Here is a 24,711-nt window from a genome sequence, read left to right on the forward strand (position 1 = left end):
AAGAAATTATACTCCACATTTTGCAAATAGATTGTCCCAAAGGTGTTCGGGGGTCAGTCTGTCAGTGGCGCCAGGACAGAAGCTGAGTCCATAAGCAAGTCCTTAGATCATAGATACATTTAAATTTCGCAAGCCCCTATCTCTGCTCTGTTAAGTTTTGAAACCAACATCTAAGCCAGGGAAGCCCAACACGCGGTCCCAAGCAACTATGAGTGCTGCCTAAGAAGTGAGGATCTATCGCACGAGTGACAAAAAAAAATCTGTAAAATTCCGTTTATATAAATTTATGATAAACTGGATATTTTCAATTTGAAACTCTTGGCACGCGATACTATTCTCCCATTCGTCCATCCTCCCATCTACTTTTTTGCTCAACGATTGTTAGTGTTACCTGTAGGTATGAATGTGCGGCCCAAAAATATTCGTCTTCTTCCATTGTGGCCTAGGTAAGCTAAAATGTTGGACACTCATCAAAGCCGTGTTACGGTGTTACGGAAGGCAAGAACCAGAGTCTCTGTTAGTGTTGCACTGTAAGAAGTGGAGCACCCAGTTACTGTTTTTCTCATTTATAGCTGAAATTAAGCATTGATTTTTAACAATTTAACGGCTTCCTTTGTTACTATTACTCATGCAATAGCACAATTATCACTGTTTCTCCAAAATTCTCTGTATTAATGGGAGGATTATAACTTCTTTATATTTGACGAGAGGATAGGTAAACAGTTTGATACATTGTATTGATAGTTCTCACTTTTTACAAATGACATAATTACAGTTCTTCAGTGAATTACTGGTTTGTTGCACTGAGAGTAATTTAGTTCACCGCTTTCATAGGAGCTGAACACAAAATATTAGTCTGCCAGGAAGCACTTATTTTGCTAATGATTCCTCAAGAACACGTGTATAATGTTGTACGTTTATGATAAATGACATCCACTTCCGTCCATATCGTCCGGTTTTTCACACAAAATAAGCGTTTATGCTCTATGAGTTTTCTTTGATCTCGTTCAAATACCGAAAAATATCAAGAAGCATAATGAATTTTAAAACTGTGGTTGTAGAGAAAACTCTTGCATTGAGTATGTGATCGAAAGTATCCGGACACCCCCAAAAACATAGTTTTTCGTGTTAGGTGCATTGTGCTGTCACCTACTGTCAGGTACTCTATATCGGCGACCTCAGTAGTCATTAGGCATTGTGAGAGAGCAGAATGGGGCGCTCCACGGAACTCACGGATTTCGAACGTCATCAGGTGATCGGGTGTCATTTGTGTCACACGTCTCTACGCGAGATTTTCACACTCCTAAAGATCCCTAGATCCAATGTTTGTGCGATGTGATAGTGAAATGGAAACGTGAAGGGGCACGTACAGTACAAAAGCGTACAGGCCGTCCTCGTCTGTTGACTGACTGTTGAAGAGGGTCGTAACGTGTAATAGGCAGATATATATCCAGACCATCACATAGGAATTCCAGATTGCATCAGGAACCACTGCAAGTACTATGACAGTTAGGCGGGAGGTGAGAAAAGTTGGATTTCATGGTCGAGCGGCTGCTCATAAGCCACACATCACGCCGGTAACTGCCAAACGACGCCTCGCTTGGTGTAAGGAGCGTAAACATTGGACGATTGAGCAGTGGAAAAACGTTGTGTGGCGTAACGAATCACGGTACACAATGTGGCGATCCGATGACAGGGTGTGGGTATGGCGAATGCCGGTGAACATCATTTGCCAGCGTGTGTAGTGCCAATAGTTAAATTCGAAGGCGGTGGCGTTATGGTGTAGTCGTATTTTTCATGGAGGGGGCCTGCATCGCTTGGTCTTTTGCGTGGCACTATCATAGCACAGGCCTACATTTATGTTTTAAGCACCATCTTGCTTACCACTGTTGAGGAGCAATTTGGGGACGGCGATTGCATCTTTCAACACGATCGAACGCCTGTTCATAATGCACGGCCTGTAGCTGAGTGGTTACACGACGATAACATTCCTGGAATGGACTGGCCTGCACAGAGTCCTGAACTGAACTTGAATCGTACAGAACACCTTTGGGATGTTATGGAACGCAGTGCCAAGCCTCACCGGCCGGCATCGATACCTCTCCTCAGTGCAGCACTCCGTGAAGAATGGGCTGCCATTTCCCAAGAAACCTTCCAGCACCTGATTAAACGTATGCCTGCGAGAGTGGAAGCTGTCATCAAGGCTAAGGGTGGGCCAACACCGTATTGAATTCCAGCATTACCGATGGAGGGTGCCACGAACTTGTAGGTAATTTTCATCCAGGTGTCCGGATACTTTTGATCACATTGTGTATCAAATTATATCCTCTCAAAATCTTCTTCACTTACCGCATTTTATATCTGACAACCAAATATACCGTAACTTTCAACTCATGGAAACATCTTTTCTAGGATTATGAAAGCTGCATCTACATGACTACTCTGAAATTTACAATGTGCCTGGCAGAGGGTTCATGAATCACCTTCAAGCTGTTTCTCTATCGTTCCAGACTCGAATACCGCGCGGGAAAAACTAACACTTAAATCTTTCCGACCGAGCTCTGATTTCTTTTATGTCGTTATGATGATCATTCTTCCATACATAGGTGTGTGCCAACAAAATATCTTCACACTCTGGGGACAAAGTTGGTGACATATTTTACGAGAAGATCCTGCCGCAACGAAAATCACCTTTGTTTTAGTGATTTCCACCCCGATTCGCGTACCAATCCGTGGCACTCGCTCCCCTATTTCGTGATAATACAAAACGAGCTGCCTTTCTTTGAACTTTTTCGATGACCTCCGTCAACCCTATATGACGCGTATGCCACACTGCACAGCAGTACTCCAGAAGAGGGCGGACATGCGTAGCGTAAGCAGTCTCTTTAGTAGGCCTGTTGCATTTCCTAAGTGTTCCGCCAGTAAACGGCAGTCTTTGGTTGACTTTTCCCACAACATTATGTATATGATCTTTCCAATTTAAGTTATTAGTAACTGTAATCCCTATGTATAACTGAATTTACAGCCTTTAGATTTCTGTGTTTTGTCCTGCAACAAATTCCTTTTAGTACTCATGTGAAAGTCTTCACACTTTCCATTATTTAGAGTCAATTGCCACTTTCCACACAATATAGATTTCTTGTCTAAATCGTTTTGGCATTTGTTTTGATCATCTGATAACTTTTCAAGAAGGCAAATGACAGCATCATCTACAAACACTCTAAGAGGGCTGCTCAAATTGTCTCCTAAATCGTTTATGTAGATGAGGAACAGCAGAGGACCTATAATAGCCGGCCAGAGTGGCCGAGCAGTTCTAGGCGCTTTAGTGTGGAACCGTGCGACCGCTACGGTCGCAGGTTCGAATCCTGCCTCGGGCATGGATGTGTGTGATGTCCTTAGGTTAGTTAGGTTTAAGTAGTTCCAAGTTCTAGGGGACTGATGACCTCAGAAGTTAAGTCCCATAGTGCTCAGAGCCATTTGAACCAATCTTTCTGTGCAACCAAACACTACATAAGATTTCACCACTAGAACCCTACTGCTAATACTATGATTAAGATAAAGACTGGACTTAGCCTGCAGATAGATCTTGCCATCAGTCGACTGACAGAAATGTTGGTTTCAATTGAAACCCACGAGAAATTCTATATAATGTCATGCGCGGTCTGTATGATCTATGGTCAAAGCCAGTTTTGGTCCCCCGTGACCTATGCTGTACAGCAGTTACACATTGTACGATATCCGAAGAGTCTGGAATTCCTTTTGAGGCGTTATGCCACTTTATGCCGATACACAAGTGTATTCACAAGCAGCACACACGTGCAAGACGAGCGGAAGTCTTCACAAAGAGTATACAGTAGACTTGGCCACTGTTTCTATGTTTCGATACAGTGTATCGATACGTGGAACTGTTTCAGTGTTTCGGAACGGTTGTGGTTCACTGTTTCGAAACAATGGTGTTTCATTCCGCCCCCGTCTCGGACCAGATTCGATCTCGAGCCAGACACAGAAACTGTATCGTTGTTTCAAAATAAAGCTGTTTCAGTCCACCTGTGCCTGGAACGGACTAATTGTATCGAAACAGTGATGTTTCATTCCACTCTGTGTCGGACGAGACTCGGGCTCGGCACAGGTACTGAAACACAACATACCACTTCATGAAACTCTTTCAAGAGTGTCGAAATCTTTTTGACAAGCAATAGCATGAAGCTTAAGATATCCGAAAATAAAGCTTCGTTTCTAGCTGACTGTCCTGTTTCGAAATGGCGTAACATCTGCTTTATAAACACTAACCAAACAATAAAACAACGCATACTATTCACATTCAAAATAATAAATATGTGAAAATCATTCAGTTAAATTACACTTTTTTTATAACATACGCTTCTCTGTTCATGCACAGTAATCATATTAAGAAACGCAAGTAAGCCTACAACATTTTGAATAAAAAAAGGCGTAGAGTGACAGTTATTAGACATATGCATAGATTTGATGTAGGCATAATTGCAAGCAATCTGTTTGACAAATCACTGATAGTGTAATGGTGTACGGGAAGGGCTGGGAAGCATGGTGAATTTATAGTAACGGTTCGAAACACTTTGAAAGACAAAAAAATTTTCTGTTATATTTTGTTATTTATTCGAATTATTTGGCGTTATTTGTGAGTCTATAGTCACTGTGCCTATTATCCACAATGATTCCCTTTGTGTAGATGGAAATTAGCAGTATGGGTATATTACCCATACTAACGGAATGTGTGTTTCTGCAGTTTGCTCCCACCTCCAGTTCCGTTCGTGGTGGTTCTTCTGTCTTCAGCTATGGCTGTCCTCAGCCAATTGAAAAGTATGAAAGTCACGCGACACGAAAGCAGCACATTTGCTGCAGGAAATACGAAACTGCCAAGACGCCTATGTGATAGTTCCATTCTTTTTGCGACATGATTAGCGCTCTCGCACCTCATTTGTGTTTATATGGACATACTTATACAGTAGACATTCAAGATGATAAAATGTGTAGGTTTATTAGAATACAAAATACAAACTGTTTCACTGTTTCGAAACAACGTATCGGAACATTACATTGTACTGTTTCATTTGTTTCGAAACAATTACGTGTTTCAGTTTGCCCATCTCTAGTATACAGTCTTGACTGAGGAGTTGGCAGCGGCGAAAATGGGCGGAGCGCGTTAGGTTGGCAACAGTGGCGCAGTGGGCGCACGGGAGCCGCTGCCGGCAGTGCTGGAGATGCAGGCGCTGAGGAAGGGTGTGGGTCGCCACAGGCGGCTCGACAGCGGCGACCAGGGCTGCGAGGTGAGTGAGTCTGCGGCTGCTTGCTGCCCCGCCTGGGCCGAAGCGCGCGTTTCCGCCTGCACACCACACCTCACCGCTTGCGAAATAGTTGCAGCCGGTAAGGCGGAAGCGGCAGTTCTGTCATTACGCGGTACCATCTGTCAGTACCGATCAAGTCTCTGCGTGGTAGATGGCATATCACAAACATAAGTAACTGGCAACATAGGCAGAGCATTTACTTATTGCGAAATAAAAAGAAAAAAATAGCACTGTAAGCTGCATCTGTAAGAAGGTATTTTTGAGGTACAAGCGGACTCGTAGCAATGTCAACAATGATACAATACGGCTGAAAACTGTATGTGATGAGAGCCACTAAATATAGTATTGCAAAGCGATATAGCAATATTCTGAATCTTGTACAGTGATTCCGGCCGCAGAAAGGAGCTACATCAAAGATTTCGGGTCATATCAATATTACCAACTTCATAATTTACATATTGTTTTGTATTATGACATCAGTAATACACACATGTTCGTTATGTAAAGGAACCAAGTACTAGTTCACTGGCCGAGCGCTTCTAGGCGCTTCAGTCTGGAACCGCGCGACCGCTGCGGTCGCAGGTTCGAATCCTGCCTCGGGCATGGATGTGTGTGATGTCCTTAGGTTAGTTAGGTTTAAGTAGTTCTAATTTCTAGGGGACTGATGACCTCAGCTGTTAAGTCCCATAGTGCTCAGAGCCATTTACTAGTTCATCTTATTGTCTCACTTGCCCTTTCGGTCACACGGCTCACAGGCGAAAATGTATTGGATTGCCACTAACACAATTTAAAATGTGAAACGTGAAACATTTCACCCGATTGCATTATTAATTACTCAGAGTTTCACACAGCAGTCGATTACGACGAATTAATAACTTTGTATATTTTGTCCGTTGCTGAACATTGTCCTAATTTTAATATTTCACCTGTTTAGGTGGTTTTTAAAAATGGTTAAAACTGTAAACAAATGTGTTTTAAACTGCGAGAAGGACAGGAGATTACAAATTCTAGATACTATACTATTCAGACGCAAAAAGAAACAATAGTATCGTTAGCAATTTACACGATATAAAAGGCTGGTATTAAACCTCATGTAAATACTTACTAGCGCGAAACGTAGCTGTAAATCGCTCAAGCACGGAAATTGCGAGCTTATACAATAATCTCGCTTACATTTTAAATGTCGGAAATGCTCCTTCATCAGCGGTAAGCTGAGCTGTTGTTTATACTTTATGAAGATATGAAACTAAAGCTTACACACATACTTATTAGTATAGAAAACGACTGAATACCACCTTCAATTGTGAGCGCATTCGAACGTCTCGCTTTAATGGGCTAAACTCCGGAAACGCCCCTTCGTCAGCGGAAATTCGAGCTCATGTACTGGCCCGTTTCCTCGCGGCTACATACGTTGATGCGATATTCACGTATGAAAAATAAAGAACTTCAGATTCCATGTCACAGGACTACAACGTAAGTACGATTTGTCTTCTTTCATTGTTAAACTTTGCCGCTGTGAATCATCACCGAAAACGCTGCCGAATTTCGACCCACGAATTCTTTCTCCTCTCTCATACATTAAAATCCTGTTTCCGGCTGCTGCTAATTTTATTATACATTCGATTAAATATGTTGGAAACCGTTTTCTACGGTGTCATATTGCCATTATTCAACTTTCATGCTTGTGCCACATGAGTAAAACCCTAGTAAAGCTGAAGGTCTGACGTGTTTTAAAAGACTGTGTTGATCCATCATAAATCGTTTTGAATGTGTAACATGCAAGACGTTTTCCCTGAATTTAATATTATTAAAAGGAAAGGTATTGCAAGGACTGGACAAAACTATCGAAATGTATGCTTGAACATAAAAGCAGATACTAGCCAAGCCTCCAGATTGCGGTGTTGTATTTGAACACGAACGGCATCTGTGCAATTTCCTCAATGCGTTGGAAATATTAGTCGTGGTTAGAATAGTGTTATCCGTAGCTGTGAGAGCATTATGTTGCAAAAAAATGTTCAAATGTGTGTGAAATCTTATGGGACTTAACTGCTAAGGTCATCAGTCGCTAAGCTTACACACTACTTAACCTAAATTATCCTAAGGACAAACACACACACCCATGCCCGAGGAAGGACTCGAACCTCCGCCGGGACCAGCCGCACAGTCCATGACTGCAGCGCCTTAGACCGCTTTTTTTAAAATCTCATTTTGTTCTATAGTGTTCGTTGAATTTGTTCGTGGTGGACGTCCGATGACATCCGTTCAGGTTGTTCGTTAATCCGTTCACGCAGTTTTTTTATTACAGAGTGGAGCTAAACCCTCTGACCGAACACGTTGAGCTACCGTGCCGGCAGACCGCTCGGCTAATCCCACACGGCGCATTATGTTGCAGCTGAGTGAATTAGAACATGGGCAAATTATTGGTAGTCCTACGGTGAGTGCTTCCGTAACCAACGGAGCCGAAGTCTTTGATATTTCAAGATTAGATTAGATTAGATTAGATTAGCACTTGTTCCATAGATCATGAATACGACACTTCGTAATGATGTGGAACATGTAAGGTTAATAAAAGGTGTCTATACAAGATATTACATTAGACAAAACATTACATGACACTCAATTATTTTTTTTTTTTTTTTTGTGTGGAGGTTGGGAAATTACCCACTTACTATATCCAAAAATTCATCTAATGAGTAGAAGGAGTTGCCATTAAGAAATTCTTTTAATTTCCTTTTAAATGCTATATGGCTATCTCTCAAGACTTTTGATGCTATTAGGTAAGTGACCAAAGAGGCGCCTATCGAAGATTCGTACCAAACACAGGAAAAGCGGAAAAACATCATTCGTTAAATCATAACATAAACGAAAGCGTGTGTTGAGTGATCGTGACGGACGATCATTGAAGAGGATTGTAACGGAAAATAAGACGACGACAGCTGCGAAACTAAATGTCGCGCTAGTGAGCCATGTCAGCACGAAAACAGGATGAAGAGAGCTCCAGAAGCTGAGAATTCCAGGGGGAGCTGGAATTTCAAATCCAGTCATCAATGATGAAAATGCCCATAACAAGGAAGAATGGTACCCAAGCCATAAAACTTGAACTATGCAGAAACAGAAGAAAGTCGTTGCGTCGGATGGGTCTTATTGCACATGGTTTCCAACTTATGGGCGACTTTAGGTTCCGGGAGTGAATCATGGAGGGGTTCGATGATAATTTGGTCATCCACATCAATAAAACCCTAGTAGTAATAGACGGAAAGTCATCGAGTAAAACAGAAGTAATATCCGGCGTTCCCCAAGGAAGTGTTATAGGCCCTCTACATCTACACCTACATCTACATGATTACTCTGCAATTCACATTTAAGTGCTTGGCAGAGGGTTCATCGAACCACAATCATACTATCTCTCTACCATTCCACTCCCGAACAGCGCGCGGGAAAAACGAACACCTAAACCTTTCTGTTCGAGCTCTGATTTCTCTTATTTTATGTTAATGATCTTTCCTACCTATGTAGGTTGGGCTCAACAAAATATTTTCGCTTTCGGGAGAGAAAGTTGGTGACTGAAATTTCGTAAATAGATCTCGCCGCGACGAAAAACGTCTTTGCTTTAATCACTTCCATCCCAACTCGCGTATCATATCTGCCACACTCTCTCCCCTATGATGTGATAATACAAAACGAGCTGCCCTTTTTTGCACCCTTTCGGTGTCCTCCGTCAATCTCACCTGGTAAGGATCCCACACCGCGCAGCAATATTCTAATAGAGCACGAACGAGTGTAGTGTAAGCTGTCTCTTTAGTGGACTTGTTGCATCTTCTAAGTGTCCTGCCAATGAAACGCAACCTTTGGCTCGCCTTCCCCACAATATTATCTATGTGGTCTTTCCAACTGAAGTTGTTCGTAATTTTAACTCCCAGGTACTTAGATGAATTGACAGCGTTGAGAATTGTAGTATTTATCGAGTAATCGAATTCCAACGGATTTCTTTTGGAACTCATGTGGATCACCACACACTTTTCGTTATTTCGCGTCAACTGCCACCTGCCACACCATGCTTCCTTGTTATTATTATTGGGGTCTTACAGCTTTCTTTCAGAGCAATCAGCATATTACTTACGTATAGGTATTCTTCGTATAAGCTGTCTGTTGAGGTAATGGTAATTCCTGCAACGTCCCTAAATGTGAAATTGTGGACGGTCCTGATCTATATTAAGGACATAGGAGAAAATCTGCGTAGCCGTCTTGGATTGTTTGCAGATGATGATGTCTTGTAAAGTCATCAGATGGTCAAAACGACTTGCAAAATGATTTAGGTAAGATATCTGTATGGTGCGAAAAGTGGCAATTGACCCTGGATAAAGAAAAGTGCGAAGTTATTCACATGAGTACTAAAAGAAATCAGCTAAATTTCGATTACGCGATAAGTCACACTAATCTGAGGGCTGTAAATTCAACTAAACACTTAGCGATTACAATTACAAATAACCTAAATTGGAACGATCACATAGATAATATTGTGGGTAGAGCAAACCAAAGACTGCGATTCATTGGCAGAACAATTAGAAGGTGCAACAGGTCTACTAAAGAGACTGCTTACACTACGCTTGTCCGCCCTATTCTGGAGTATTGCTGTGCGGTGTGGGATCCGCATCAGATGGGACACGGATGACATCGAAAAAGTACAAAGAAAGGCAGCTCGTTTTGTATTATCGCGAAATAGGGGAAATAGTGTCACAGACATGATACGTGAATTGGAGTGGCAATCATGAAACCAAAGGCGTTTTTCGTTGCGACGGGATCTTCTCATGAAATTTCAATCACCAGTTTTCTTCTCCGATTCTAAAACATTCTGTTGGCACCCACATACATAGGGAGAAATGATCATCACGATAAAATAAGAGAAATCAGGGCTCGCACAGAAAAATTTAAGTGCTCGTTTTTCCCGCGTGCGGTTCGAGAGTGGAACGGTAGAGAGACAGCTTGAGGGTTATTCATTGAACCCTCTGCCAGGTATTTTTTTGTGAATAGCAGTAATCACGTAGATGTAGATGTAGATCCATATCGTGGTAGTGCAAGGCCACCATGCTTACTCTGCAAGATCACATTACTGCCACGTATTATGTGATCATTTTGTTTGATCAGGTTGTCCCATGGTACAATATTTGATCCCCAATAATGATGCTGTGTTACAAGACAACAAGGGCCTTGTTTACAGAGCTCTTATAATTGAGGATCGGTTTTGTGGGCACGAGCACGAATTGTGGCGTCTCCCCGGGGCACCACAATCATCAGATCTCAATTTATTGAGACTTCCTGGTCTGCTTTCGAGGGAAAATTGCGTAATCACTACCCACTTCCATCTTCGTTACCTGAACTTGCCACTATTTGGCAGAGGGAACGGTATAAGATTCTCTTGAAAACCATACACGACCAGTATTTAAATAGTCCAAGACCACTAGAACCTGTTTGGAAAAACCGACGAGTTTTGCTCGCCGTTTTAGGCATGGTGAAGTAGGGAGTTTTTTATGTTTCCGTATTTTTGTCCGACCACTGTATACGTTCAATTTCATCTTTAGTGACGGAGTCATTAATCGGACAGAACAGTCTTAATTATACTCGTAAGAATTCTCTCTTTAATACCAGTCGCTACAAATTATTACCACCTTCAGTGAAAACAAAACAAAAATTAAGGCCGAGAAGCACCAAGCCTTTTATTTGTTGCTTCCTTGTTACTGTTATTTGGTACTTACAGCTTTCTTTCAGAGCAATCAGCATATTACTTACGTATAGGTATTCTTGGTATAAGCTGCCTGTTGAAATAATGGTAATTCCTGCAACGTCCCTAAATGTGAAATTGTGGACGATCTAAAGAACCTTCACTGTGGCTTATATGGGCTGCATCAGGTCACAGTGTTGACATTCGTGCAGATTCTGCGATGAAACTTCCTTAGAAAACGCGAGTAATTGCCGAACGTTATAACTGTGTTTAGGAAACTGTTCGGTAAGAAATCCGGATACGCTAAATATGTGTCTCTGGACCAAGTACATTATTCGTGAGATAAAAAAATCTAATACAATGCCCACGACAGCTGAATAAGTGGTTGCATTTGTCTTATTTCTTACATAAATGCAAGAACAGTACCTGTTTATTCTTTCCTATCTACTTTTCTGTTTGAAGACGACTGGTCTTGTCTATCCACATTTTGAGACTTCCTAGCAGATTATGACTGTCAATCGTACCAGCATTCGAATCCGAGATCTTGACTCTTTTTCCTGCTTTACCATTTGATCTACCCATACACGCCTCATGACCCAACTTACAGCTTAAATCTGCCACTGCTTTCCTACTTTCTGTTTCCAAAGATAGAAGTGTGTTATAGGCTCGCGTCCCAGCCCGACACATGATCTCAGTCTGTCAATAAATTTGACAGCAGCGCACCCCCATATACATAGAAAGAAAGATTCCTTCTAGATGCACATATTTTGTTAGTTAAATGCGAACTTGGGCCAAAAAAAACCAAAATATTCTCCCTCTACGGTATCAATTTTGCATTACAGTACTTATTTATGTAATATGTAACCTCAAACTACCTACTTTATTGAAACTTCCTGGCAGATTAAAACTGTGTTGCCGGACCGAGACTCGAACTCTGGACCTTTGCCTTACGCGGGCAAGTGCTCTACCAAATGAGCTACCCAAACACGACTCACGCCCCGTCCTCAGAGCTTTAATTCCGCCAGTACCTCGTCTCCTACCTTCCAAACTTCGCAGAAGCTCTCCTGCATAGGCAGAGGTCCCGAGTTCGAGTCTCGGTCCGGCAAACAGTTTTAATCTGCCAGCAAGTTTCATATCAGCGCACACTCCGCTGGAGAGTGAAAATTTCATTCAACCTACTTTATTCTTCGCCAATTCAAGTTGAGTATTTGTGTAATACGTCCTTACTTAGAATTGACGAAGCATATAATAGTCGCAGGCTCATTGAAACTGACACGTTACTCCCGTAACCAAGGTAATAATATTTAATGACGGCTTTTCTCAGTGCAAATATTTCGTCAGATATTTTAAATTTGTGACCAAGGCGGACAATAAATTTTGTTCTAATAGTGTAATAAATTATCCCACTGATCTCCAACACACACTATGTTAACCTTGTATTTTTGTTTTATAACACAAGAATGGGAAACAAATCACCTGCAAACAGGAAGTCCAGAAAGTAACAGCCAGTTTCTCCGTAGATAATTCTGGACGAAAAAAAAAAAAAATGCAACAACTATTCATCTACAATTATTTGTACACTCCTGGAAATGGAAGAAAGAACACATGACACCGGTGTGTCAGACCCACCATACTTGCTCCGGACACTGCGAGAGGGCTGTACAAGCAATGATCACACGCACGGCACAGCGGACACACCAGGAACCGCGGTGTTGGCCGTCGAATGGCGCTAGCTGCGCAGCATTTGTGCACCGCCACCGTCAGTGTCAGCCAGTTTGCCGTGGCATACGGAGCTCCATCGCAGTCTTTAACACTGGTAGCATGCCGCGACAGCGTGGACGTGAACCGTATGTGCAGTTGACGGACTTTGAGCGAGGGCGTATAGTGGGCATGCGGGAGGCCGGGTGGACGTACCGCCGAATTGCTCAACACGTGGGGCGTGAGGTCTCCACAGTACATCGATGTTGTCGCCAGTGGTCGGCGGAAGGTGCACGTGCCCGTCGACCTGGGACCGGACCGCAGCGACGCACGGATGCACGCCAAGACCGTAGGATCCTACGCAGTGCCGTAGGGGACCGCACCGCCACTTCCCAGCAAATTAGGGACACTGTTGCTCCTGGGGTATCGGCGAGGACCATTCGCAACCGTCTCCATGAAGCAGGGCTACGGTCCCGCACACCGTTAGGCCGTCTTCCGCTCACGCCCCAACATCGTGCAGCCCGCCTCCAGTGGTGTCGCGACAAGCGCGAATGGAGGGACGAATGGAGACGTGTCGTCTTCAGCGATGAGAGTCGCTTCTGCCTTGGTGCCAATGATGGTCGTATGCGTGTTTGGCGCCGTGCAGGTGAGCGCCACAATCAGGACTGCATACGACCGAGGCACACAGGGCCAACACCGGGCATCATGGTGTGGGGAGCGATCTCCTACACTGGCCGTACACCACTGGTGATCGTCGAGGGGACACTGAATAGTGCACGGTACATCCAAACCGTCATCGAACCCATCGTTCTACCATTCCTAGACCGGCAAGGGAACTTGCTGTTCCAACAGGACAATGCACGTCCGCATGTATCCCGTGCCACCCAACGTGCTCTAGAAGGTGTAAGTCAACTACCCTGGCCAGCAAGATCTCCGGATCTGTCCCCCATTGAGCATGTTTGGGACTGGATGAAGCGTCGTCTCACGCGGTCTGCACGTCCAGCACGAACGCTGGTCCAACTGAGGCGCCAGGTGGAAATGGCATGGCAAGCCGTTCCACAGGACTACATCCAGCATCTCTACGATCGTCTCCATGGGAGAATAGCAGCCTGCATTGCTGCGAAAGGTGGATATACACTGTACTAGTGCCAACATTGTGCATGCTCTGTTGCCTGTGTCTATATGCCTGTGGTTCTGTCAGTGTGATCATGTGATGTATCTGACCCCAGGAATGTGTCAATAAAGTTTCCCCTTCCTGGGACAATGAATTCACGGTGTTCTTATTTCAATTTCCAGGAGTGTATTTACTTACCAGTCAGCCTGGCATTCGCAACACCTGACGCCGCAACAAGTCTTCCCTATAATGCTTTCTGAACTACATTATTTCAAATTCTCCAACATTTTACGTGAGAGCACATTTTAGAGTCCACTTCTCAGATGCTGATCTTTACCTACGTTATTTCTTGATGTCTTATATCATTATCTTCATCGGTTACATTTGAATAGGGAAATAGAAAACACTCTAAGTGCAATTTTTTTTTTACAAAACTCATTTTCAGCGCTGCTGTGCTCTCAGCACTCTGTCCCTACACTTATTCGAAGTAACAAATCATGGAGAAAATATGTCAGATATTCATTACTAGGTGGGGGATACTTTTTGTGCGAAGCAGTCTTTCCCAAAGGATTTCCAAGTGCTATTCGTCAAGGTCTCCTCCATTTAGTCCCGGATAGTTGGAAGAGACCACACACAAGTGTTTGTTGAAAGAGTACAGTTTCTTGAACTGGCATGGAGTTTCACTATTATAGAGAAACGAAGAAAAGTAAGCAAGCATTTGGTCCACAAAATTTACACAAGACTACTGAGTCAGTTAAAATATGAATCCGTTCCATGTAATTCAAATGCATACAAGTAACTACGTTGATTTTAAATATGCTGCTGAAATATTGTTGTTAATGCAGGCGTGTTGGACCTTCAAAAACAATATGAGCAAAGGCTCTCATCCTCATCCACCTCAAGTGGATATTTCAAAACGCTTACTTTCAAATAGAAAAATGGAAAAATCTCAGTGTATTCAAAAGAGGAAAGATGTACGCAGTGACGTACTTCATCTGAAAGACCAGCCACGTATATCAGTTGCAAAACAGAAAGACTGCTCCCTCAAAGGGAGTTTTACAGTAAACTTTACAATATTTGAACCTAAGAACGGAGTTGTGTAAGAAACAGAAGTAAATACTGAGAGATTTTTCTATTTTTGATTTAACGTTATTCCCTTGTGAAGAATTTAAAAGAAATGAGAGATGATTTCTGTTGAATACATTCCTATTTGGATAGTTAATATATTACTGCTGTATTTCTATGCTCTTGTATTATCACGAATAAAATGTAGTGCCTCAGTATTAATAGCATTTGAAATAAAAATTTTCTTATTTGAACTTACAACCAGTGAGTTTCCTGGAATGGCATGTAGAACATCCTTAATAAATTCCTCATCTGATTCATTGATGAAGTGAGCAGCATAATTTTGTGGTATTAGCGTACCTTCTCAGTTTATTGGATATAAATAAATAATGTACAAAAGGAGATACAGGTTTTTTTAATTCTTGTGACAAATGTGAGATTTGGCGCTTGGAATATTTTCAGTTTCCTCTCTCGATTTATATTCTTGTCTCTTCTACGTGTGGGTGCTTTTCTTTTGATGTTCCCTTTTGGTAAACGCAACATTTACTGCAGACTCGTTTTGTTGTGTGTGTGTGTGTGTGTGTGTGTGTGTGTGTGTGTGTGTGTGTGTGTGTGTACGTTTTCAGTTTCCATAAGTGACACTCTGGTTCTCGGTCTCCACATTGAACTCTATGAGGTGTGTGAGAATAGTAATGAGACTGATCTTTTATCCACCAAAGTTCATTTTTTTAAGAAACAGTATTTTTTCCTTCAAAGCAGTTTGCTTCAGCAGTTGTACACCGGGGGAGACATTGTTCCCAGTGTTGGTAGTAGCGCTGAAAGGCTTCAGTTGATAGGGCGGTTAACATGTCGGTCACTTTCTTTCTGAATGTTCTCCACAGTCATTAAATGAGGTCTTTTTAAGGAATTTATCAATTTCTAGAAAATAAAAAAGCCACGAAGATTTATATGGTGAATAAGGGAGCTGTGGAACAGAAGAATGCTTTTGAGGTCAAAAATTCCTAGATGGAAATTATCGTGTGACGTGGGCGTTGTCATGATGCACCATCCACTTGTCTGCAACGTCTGGTCTCACTCTATTCACCCTTTCCCTGAGCCTTTCAAGGACATTTTTGTAGAACACTTGGTTGACAGTTTAACTTGGAGGTACAAACTTTTTATACGCGATACCCCTCCAGTCAAAACAACAAATCAGAATTGTTTTGATGTTTGATTTGCTCATTCGAGCTTTTTTCGATCGAGATGTTTCAGTGTGTCACTCCTCTCTTTGCCGCAGGATCGCACTCAAAAATGAACGACCGAACCATTTGTGGTCATTGGCAAGAAGACCAACTCACATATTTCTTCGACTGTCCTCCTGGTCAATTGTTAGGTTTTTCGGCACAATTTTGGTACAAACCTTTCACCTGTGTAAAACTTAGGTCAAAGTGTTTCGGTGAAGTCGTTTATGTTTAATCGGTCACCCACCATCCTTATTATTAAACGTCGATCTGATCTCACAAGCGCACGCACACGTTCGACATTTTCGTCGGGTTTTGAAGTCGAAGGTGTACCTGAGCGAGGGTAATCTTCAACGTATTCTCGGCCTCCCAAAAATGACTTGTTCTAGCGAAAAACTTGTATTCTCGACGTGGAATGTTCTCCATACGCCTCTTTCAACCTTCCAAAGTTCACTCTCGCGGATTCCCCAAGTTTAACTAAAAACTGATGCCGCAACGTTGCTCTAAATTTCGCAGTTCCATTTTCGTAGCACACAATAAAAACACAGCTTCGCTGAAGACGCTATCAAAAATCACTTGTTGGCTGAGATGAGCTGAAACTCGGACTGGGCATCTGGAAGTGATGAATACACAGGTCTACACAAATAGAACAAGACAGCATTACCAGACTATGCACAGTCTCCTCAGTCTCATTACTTTTCTCACACACTTCGTATATTGGACTTCCCAAGTTAACGGTCTATCTGGCTGACACAAGACCCAATCTTCTGTTGTTTCTGTATACTGTCATTAAAACACGGGAAAGGTTTGTATAAAAACTGAATATGTTCCAAACAAGAAACTGTTAATTACAGTCCGCAGCTCGTGGTCGAGCGGTAGCGTTCTCGCTTCCCACGCCCGGGTTCCCGGGTTCGATTCCCGGCGGGGTCAGGGATTTTCTCTGCCTCGTGATGACTGGGTGTTGTATGCTGTCCTTAGGTTAGTTAGGTTTAAGTAGTTCTAAGTTCTAGGGGACTGATGACCATAGATGTTAAGTCCCATAGTGCTCAGAGCCATTTTTTTTTTTTTTTGTTAATTACACGTAACACATTTTAACGCGCCCGGGCGCTAATGACCGTAGCAGTTTTGCGCCCTAAAACTATAACACAAAAAAAAACAAAATTATCGTAATGACGTGGAACGTGTCATTTTGCTGAATATGCATATATCTTTTGTTTCTGCGTATGAGTGTATGCTATCCATTAACAGACTACTAAATAGGACATTGGCTTAAAATTAAGTCAGTACTGGAATGACAAACAGAACCATGTTTCATTAGTCTAAGACCGTCAAATATAAAATCGGTTTTTGTGTATCTCACCGTATTTCCGAGTAAAACCTCGCAACTTCATTAACTCACAGATCTTAACTGACGCTTTTACACATATTGGATATAAAATTTGTCAAATCTAAATCCAAGATACACAGTTTGTCTACTACACTACCCATGCTACCGGTGTTTAACCAAATATCGATCTAGAGAATAGAAAGAGCTGACTAGAGGAACCGGTTTCAGAGCACATTTATGTTTTGCTACCTATTAGATATTTCATGTTACTGTCACTGACAGCTTTAGTGATGAATAACGAACGTCGCTTTTTCTTATAGTGTAGTAACCGTGTACATTATTGTTCTTCTCAAACTGCGATTGATCATTTGTGAATAATTCCATTGTAGGTTGTCAAGTTGCAGTTAGAATATCTAATTCTTTGAATAGGCGTCGATTAGAACATCACTGCTCTGGTAGAGACTAACATAGACGGGTCGGATGCCGCTTAAAGATTTAATTTTCCACGGAACTTCTACCTGGCCATACCACTATCCAGTGGATGGTGACAGAAATGCAAACAGGAGCAGACGCCACTTCATTATGTCCCGTACAGATATACTGGCCATTTCGAGCCGTTAGGCCAACGGTAACGGTGCTAACCGTATTGTGTGATGAAACTCTGTAATGAGTCCAGAGCGCCGGCCGAAGTGGCGGAGCGGTTCTAGGCGCTTCAGTCTGGAACCGCACGACCGCTACGGTCGCAGGTTTCGAATCCTGCCTCGGGCATAGATGTGTGTGATGTCCTTAGGTTAGTTAGGTTTAAGTAGTTCTACGTTCTAGGGGACTGATGACCTGAGCTGTTAAGTCCCATAGCGCTCAGAACCATTTGAACCATTTTGAATGAGTCCAGAGCGAATATTTTCCTGTTGCTTGTAACGCCATACAACATTCGGTCGCACACCTGTCACTTGAAGATGATCATGTCACCGTTGGCGGTAGAAGAATGGAACACTTCATTAGCACCTGTGACTTTTAGTGATGGTTTATTATGATGCTGGCCATAACAGTGTTATCTTGTCAATTCTAGTGTGTGGATACAACTTAGTTTTCTAATTTATTGTTATTTTTAATAGATTTTTACCACACTCGCCTTTACCTGAATCGAGAAAGGGTGCTAATGTTCTTGCTGTTTGCGCCCTAACCCACAATACATCATCATTATCATAGTAAAAATGAGTTTCCTTATGAAATACTCAGCAGCTGTGGAGCACGATATGTGCAGAAGCCTCATTAAAATCTTTGAATTACTGAAGATGGAGGTTTTGCTCTGATGTAGGAAAAGGTTAAATAAAAGCCGATTTTACATTTTCCAGAGGTAGACAAATGGAATACACATTTTTCGCTGCCTCTGTTTGTCAAGCCAATATCGATTCGTTAAAGAATGTAGTTTTTTTAACTCTATGTTAGAATAAGTCGAACGAGTTAATTTCGAACTACATGTAAACATTAAGAGCTTCTGATATTAAAGACGTCACTTTACAGTAATTAATTTATGAATCCAGGAAAAAGCACTCCTTGTATTGAACTGTGTTTTACAGAAGCAAAGTGGCGTTCTTTCGGACTAGCGTTGAAACGAAAGGGAGGATGCTTAAAAAATATGACCAACCATACTTATCAAATTTCATTTTTAGAAACTGTACGGAGCTAAAGATACTTGTTAAACGGACTGTCTGAAATTGAAAAAATTTGGAAATTTGTTGTCAGTTTTATGGGACCAAACTGCTGAGGTCATCGGTCCCTAGGCTTTCACACTACTTAATCTAACTTAAACTAACTTACGCCAAGGACAACACACACACCCATGCCCAAGGGAGAACTCGAACCTCCGACGAGGGGAGACGCGCGAACCGTGGCAAAACACCCCTAGACCGCACGGCTATCCCGCGCGGCCTCTGAAATTGAGCAGCTATTCATTCTTCCTGTTTGGAACGACTTCTCTGTGGCCCTTGTCATTTATTCACGTTGCATGATCGCTTGTAGCACGTAGATGGATTGACTGGAAGCAAGTAATTTTAAAAGTTGCTTAACGGGACAACACTAATGCTCCTCAAACTGATGTTTCAAAATTCAGAATCATAAGAAGTAAAGCGTGGAACTGTCTGTTTCCTACCAGTAAATTTTTCATAATACTGTATTACGAGCCATCTTTTCGATAGTGGAGTTTTGCTTTATACTGAAGCACTCACATAATCAGCGTTTGGAGGAGGAGTGGTGGAGGGTTGGCGAAAATGGTTATCAAGGTCCAGGAATGGCTTTTTCCTCCTAGAATTATGTTTGAGTGACTTTGCATGTACTGCTAGTTGCTATTTCTGAATTTTTTCCCTAATTACACGATTATCTTCCCATACGATAAAAATTGGAGTTCTGACTAGGCTGATCGGGCAAAAAAATTAACAGCTGTTCTATTGTTCACAGCTTTGGTAAACTTTCAGTTGAAAAATTATAGAGAAACTCAGTTGTTGTGTTAGAATGGTATGCTGTCTGTATCAGTGATGCGTATCATTCAAGCCGCCACGAGATGCAGAGAAGTAACATACAGTTATTGTAACTAGTCGTTGCAGTTAGTAACGAAATATATATTTGCATTATAGTTTCTGCAAAGTAGGAAAGACATAAGGTTTCTTGTTGCAGTTATTTTTCGTTAACGTGAAATTTGTTCTCATTTCATCTCCTGTGCGTGTAAGTTGCGGAAAGAGCAGAACTAAAATATGAATCAAGTTTTAAATATACTTTAAATATACACCTCCTCAGTCGAAAACGGATTTCGCATTACTAATACTACAGTACTGGCCATTAAAATTGCTACACCACGAAGATGACGTGCTACAGACGCGAAATTTAACCGACAGGAAGAAGATGCTGTGATATGCAAATGATTAGCTTTTCGGAGCATTCACACAAGGTTGGCGCCGGTGGCGACACCTACAACGTGCTGACATGAGGAAAGTTTCCAACCGATTTCTCATACACAAACAGCAGTTGACCGGCGTTGCCTGGTGAAACGTTGTTGTGTGTAAGGAGGAGAAATGCGTACCATCACGTTTCCGACTTTGATAAAGGTCGGATTGTAGCCTATCGCGATTGCGGTTTATCGTATCGCGACATTGCTGCTCGCGTTGGTCGAGATCCAATGACTGTTAGCAGAATATGGAATAGGTGGGATCAGGAGGGTAATACGGAACGCCGTGCTGGATCCCAACGGCCTCGTATCACTAGCAGTCGAGATGACAGGCATCTTATCCGCATGGCTGTAACGGATCGTGCAGCCACGTCTAGATCTCTGAGTCAACAGAGGGGGACGTTTGCAAGACTACAACCATCTGCACGAACAGTTCGACGACGTTTGCAGCAGCATGGACTATTAGCTCGGAGACCATGGCTGCTGTTATCCTGGACGCTGCGTCACAGACAGGAGCGCCTGCGATGGTGTACTCAACGGTGAACCTGGGTGCACAAATGGCAAAACGTCATTTTTTCGGATGAATCCAGGTTCTGTTTACAGCATCATGATGGTCGCATCTGTGTTTGGAAACATCGCGGTGAACGCACATTGGAAGCGTGTATTCGTCATCGCCATACTGGCGTATCACCCTGCGTGATGGTATGGGGTGCCATTGGTTACATGTCTCGGTCACCTCTTGTTCGCACTGACGGCACTTTGAACAGTGGACTTTACATTTCATATGTGTTACGACCCGTGGCTGTACCCTTCATTCGATCCCTGCGCAATCCTACATTTCAGCAGGATAATGCACGACTGCATTTTGCAGGTCGCGTACGGGCCTTTCAGGATACAGAAAATGTTCGACTGCTGCCCTGGCCAGCACATTCTCCAGATCTCTCACCAATTGAAAACGTCTGATCAATGGTGGCCGAGCAACTGGCTCGGCACAATACGCCAGTCACTACTCTTGATGAACTGTGGTATCGTGTTGTAGCTGCATGGGCAGCTGTACCTGTACAAGCAATCCAAGCTCTGTCTGACTCAATGCACAGGCGTATCAAGACCGTTATTACGGCCAGAGGTGGTTGTTCTGTGTACTGATTTCTCAGGATCTATGCACCCAAATTGCGTGAAAATGTAATCACATATCAGTTCTAGTATAATATATTTGTCCAATGAATACCAGTATATCATCTGCATTTCTTCTTGGTGTAGCAATTTTAATGGCCAGTAGTGTGTACATTCACCTCAACAGTTTAGAAGTACTTCGAGCATCGGAAATAGATTGAATGTTATTTATGCGCAAGGTGACTTGTACCTCTTGGAATATTGTTTCCAAGAATTTTGTATGTGTACAGTTCCATTTTATGTACAACAGTGGTCTATGTACAGTACTGGTCTGCTTGTATTGGAATAACTGCAATTGATTGTGTATAAAGTGTGCTTCTTAAATTGTGCATAAACACATTCTTAATCTATCAATACAGCATTGCTTTAAACTTAGAATCCAGCAGCGTGCTGTATCTTCATGACGTGTATCTTACTCATGCTTCTTCAGCCACGTGCATGTGTTAGTAATTTGTCAGCGATCGGTGAATCAGAGTACCGAAGGAGTAGCGCGCCTGCGAGTGACGTCTGGACCACCTGGAAATCATTAAAGATGAAAGCAAATTAATGATTGTGACAGTCGTAGACCACTTGTTTTGTACTAGCGCAGTCTGGACTAGTGAGACTGCGCAGTGGTAAGAGACTGAACTGGCATACGAGGGACAGCGAATCAAACTCCCGTACGACTATGCAGCTTTTGCTTTTGCGTGGTTTCCCGAACCCGTCTAAGGTGAATGGCGCAATGGTTCCTTTGAAAAGGACACTTTAATATACCAACATTCTCCATTCCTAATTCCTGCTATGTCTCTAACGAACCCGTCGTCGATGTGACGTTGAATCCTAATCTGCCGTGGATAGGTTGCTGTGGATCGAGGAGAACGTTATACATCACGAAATGAAATTTTCTACAGATGAAGGTGATGTAAGGCTTTGACATACAGTATAATCATAAAAAATGTCTTTTCGTGGACAGTAAATGACTCTCTCACCAACGGAGTCACAGAAAAGGACACGGCAATGAATAACAGATATTTCTATGCATCACAGGTTTGTCGCGATTAAGGTTCTTTATCATTGTCAACACAGAGAGTTTAGTACTGTCACTCATCTTTAAACGGGAGTGAAAAGCCGTTTTACTGACCTCTAACCGCATTAGTTTTCTCAAACTGTGTCAGCCTGCTGCCACAGTGATATATGAAAACAAATATTCATAATCTGCTACTTCTGCAGCGTCTATTGCGTTCCTTCGAATACAGTTTCTCAAAATTTAAAACAAAGTAAATGTAAAGACTCTCGTTATCAGTAACGCTGTAAGTATATTTATTTTCTCTTTCACATTTACATCTTATTTATTTTTATCTTTGACTGATGCTTCCAGTCAGTGAAATTCAGTCTCTTAAGTGTCCATAATTCAGGAGCCGTACAGTATTTCAATTGGTTTTCATTGATTGCCGAATTTTCGTTTCCCAACATTCCTTAATGAAACATATTAGAAGCAGAAGACATGCATACTTTGTAGCATTCTTCGGTCATTTTGCTGCTGAGTTTTCAGCATCTGCAATCAGCTGAAACTTACTTAATGTTGAAATTGCAAAAGTGAATTTTTCAATAAATAGTACAGCTAATAGCGGATATGATGTTATTTGAAAATTGTTATAGTTGGTTAATGCACTGTCCAATGTTCTTCGTTCTTTTTTTTCGCATTTCTGCACGAGATCCCTCAGGTATACGAACGTATACACGAAAACTTTTTGCCGAAAGCATACGTTTGGCATTACATAGACGGTGTCCAGGAAGTAGGGGCGAATGATACAGTGCTATAAAACATGCAAAATTTACTGAAAATGTAATTTTTTTTAACAAACACATTAAATAACTTCTCCCATTTATGTATGAAAAATTGGATCCTCCATATGACCATCCAAGGCAGCGCGGCAACGAGCAATGCGTTCACTGAAGTTCTCGATGACGCGTTAGCAAACATCTGGTGAGATGCCGTTAATAACCCTTTTAATTTCATCCTTGAATTGGTGTATTGTTTGTGGTTTGTTCTCTTACACTTTTGATTTCAGTAATCACTACAAAAAAAAAGTAACAAGGCGTAAGATCACATGACCTGGCAGGAATTCCCGGTTGCCACGCAAAAAGATAATTTTTTGAGAAAACTTTTCATTCAGAAGATTCATTGGATGTGTGACATGTCACACCACCTTGTTTTCAATAAAGTGCGGGCCTATCGCTCCTGCCCAGTACCCACACCGCACAGTCGGGCGTTATGGAGGCGTCTCATCTCCCACAGACGCTCGTGGATTGTCGCTACCGCAAATTCTGCAGTTCTGCTTATTGACGTACCCACATAGGTGGAAGTGCGCCTCATCTGAGAAAATTATTCTTTTTGTGAAGTTCTCGTTCTCCGCTTGTTGAACCAAGACCCATTGGGCAAATCGATGTCCCTTCTCATGTTCCGCAGGCTTCAGCTATTGTGTACGCTTGCATTTTCAGATCTTTTGAAACGATTTCATGCAGTGAACTTGGTGATAAATTCAGCCGTTGAGTTCGTCCGCGAACCGATTTTCTGGGGCTTACGGTCACGTGGTCACGCACGACACGAATGTTTTGTTGTGTTCGATCAGAACGCGGTAGTCCTGTTTTCTTAACTTTTGAAACAGAGTCCTTGGTCGCAAACTTCCGTGTTAGCTTCCGAACTGATGATTCGATTGGAGTAGCATTATGCCTGAGTGTCACATGCAATTCACGAACGGTTGCCGTGGGACTTTCTCTGTTCCTATAACAACTTTTTATCACTTGGATACGTGGCTCAGTTGTCATCTGCTCCACGACGAAAATAAACATCAAACAACAATGCTCACCACACAAAAGCTATCAGGCTATTTATGGAAAGGATCACAGATAATAAAACATGAAAAAACCACTGCTGCCAACCGTCATATGATAAAATGCCGCAAAATTCAAATTCATCCTTACCCCCTGACATCCATTAGTTATCGCCTTGTAAATCTTCCACTTTTTAATATAGAACTGTGACTTATTAGTGTTTTGCTCACGTTTAAATGAAACATGGTACAATTCTCATTTTGTAGCGCTGCCTAGCTTGTCCCGTGAAGAAAAAAATTTAGAACGAAGGTGTTCT

General features: G+C 42.2%; 1 protein-coding gene across 1 annotated transcript in view; it reads left to right on the forward strand.

Annotated features, from left to right (window-relative positions):
- Positions 1–5,218: 5,218 nt before the first annotated feature.
- The window catches only part of LOC126174785 (transient receptor potential cation channel protein painless-like), a 147,739-nt gene continuing 128,246 nt past the window's right edge, over positions 5,219–24,711 (forward strand). The window contains exon 1 of the mRNA XM_049921153.1: positions 5,219–5,306. Coding sequence (XP_049777110.1) covers positions 5,241–5,306 — 66 coding nt within the window. The 5' untranslated portion in view covers positions 5,219–5,240. The remainder of the gene's footprint in view (positions 5,307–24,711) is intronic.

The sequence above is a fragment of the Schistocerca cancellata genome, chromosome 1 (assembly GCF_023864275.1).
Source record: "Schistocerca cancellata isolate TAMUIC-IGC-003103 chromosome 1, iqSchCanc2.1, whole genome shotgun sequence".
Classification (NCBI taxonomy): Eukaryota; Metazoa; Arthropoda; class Insecta; order Orthoptera; family Acrididae; genus Schistocerca; species Schistocerca cancellata.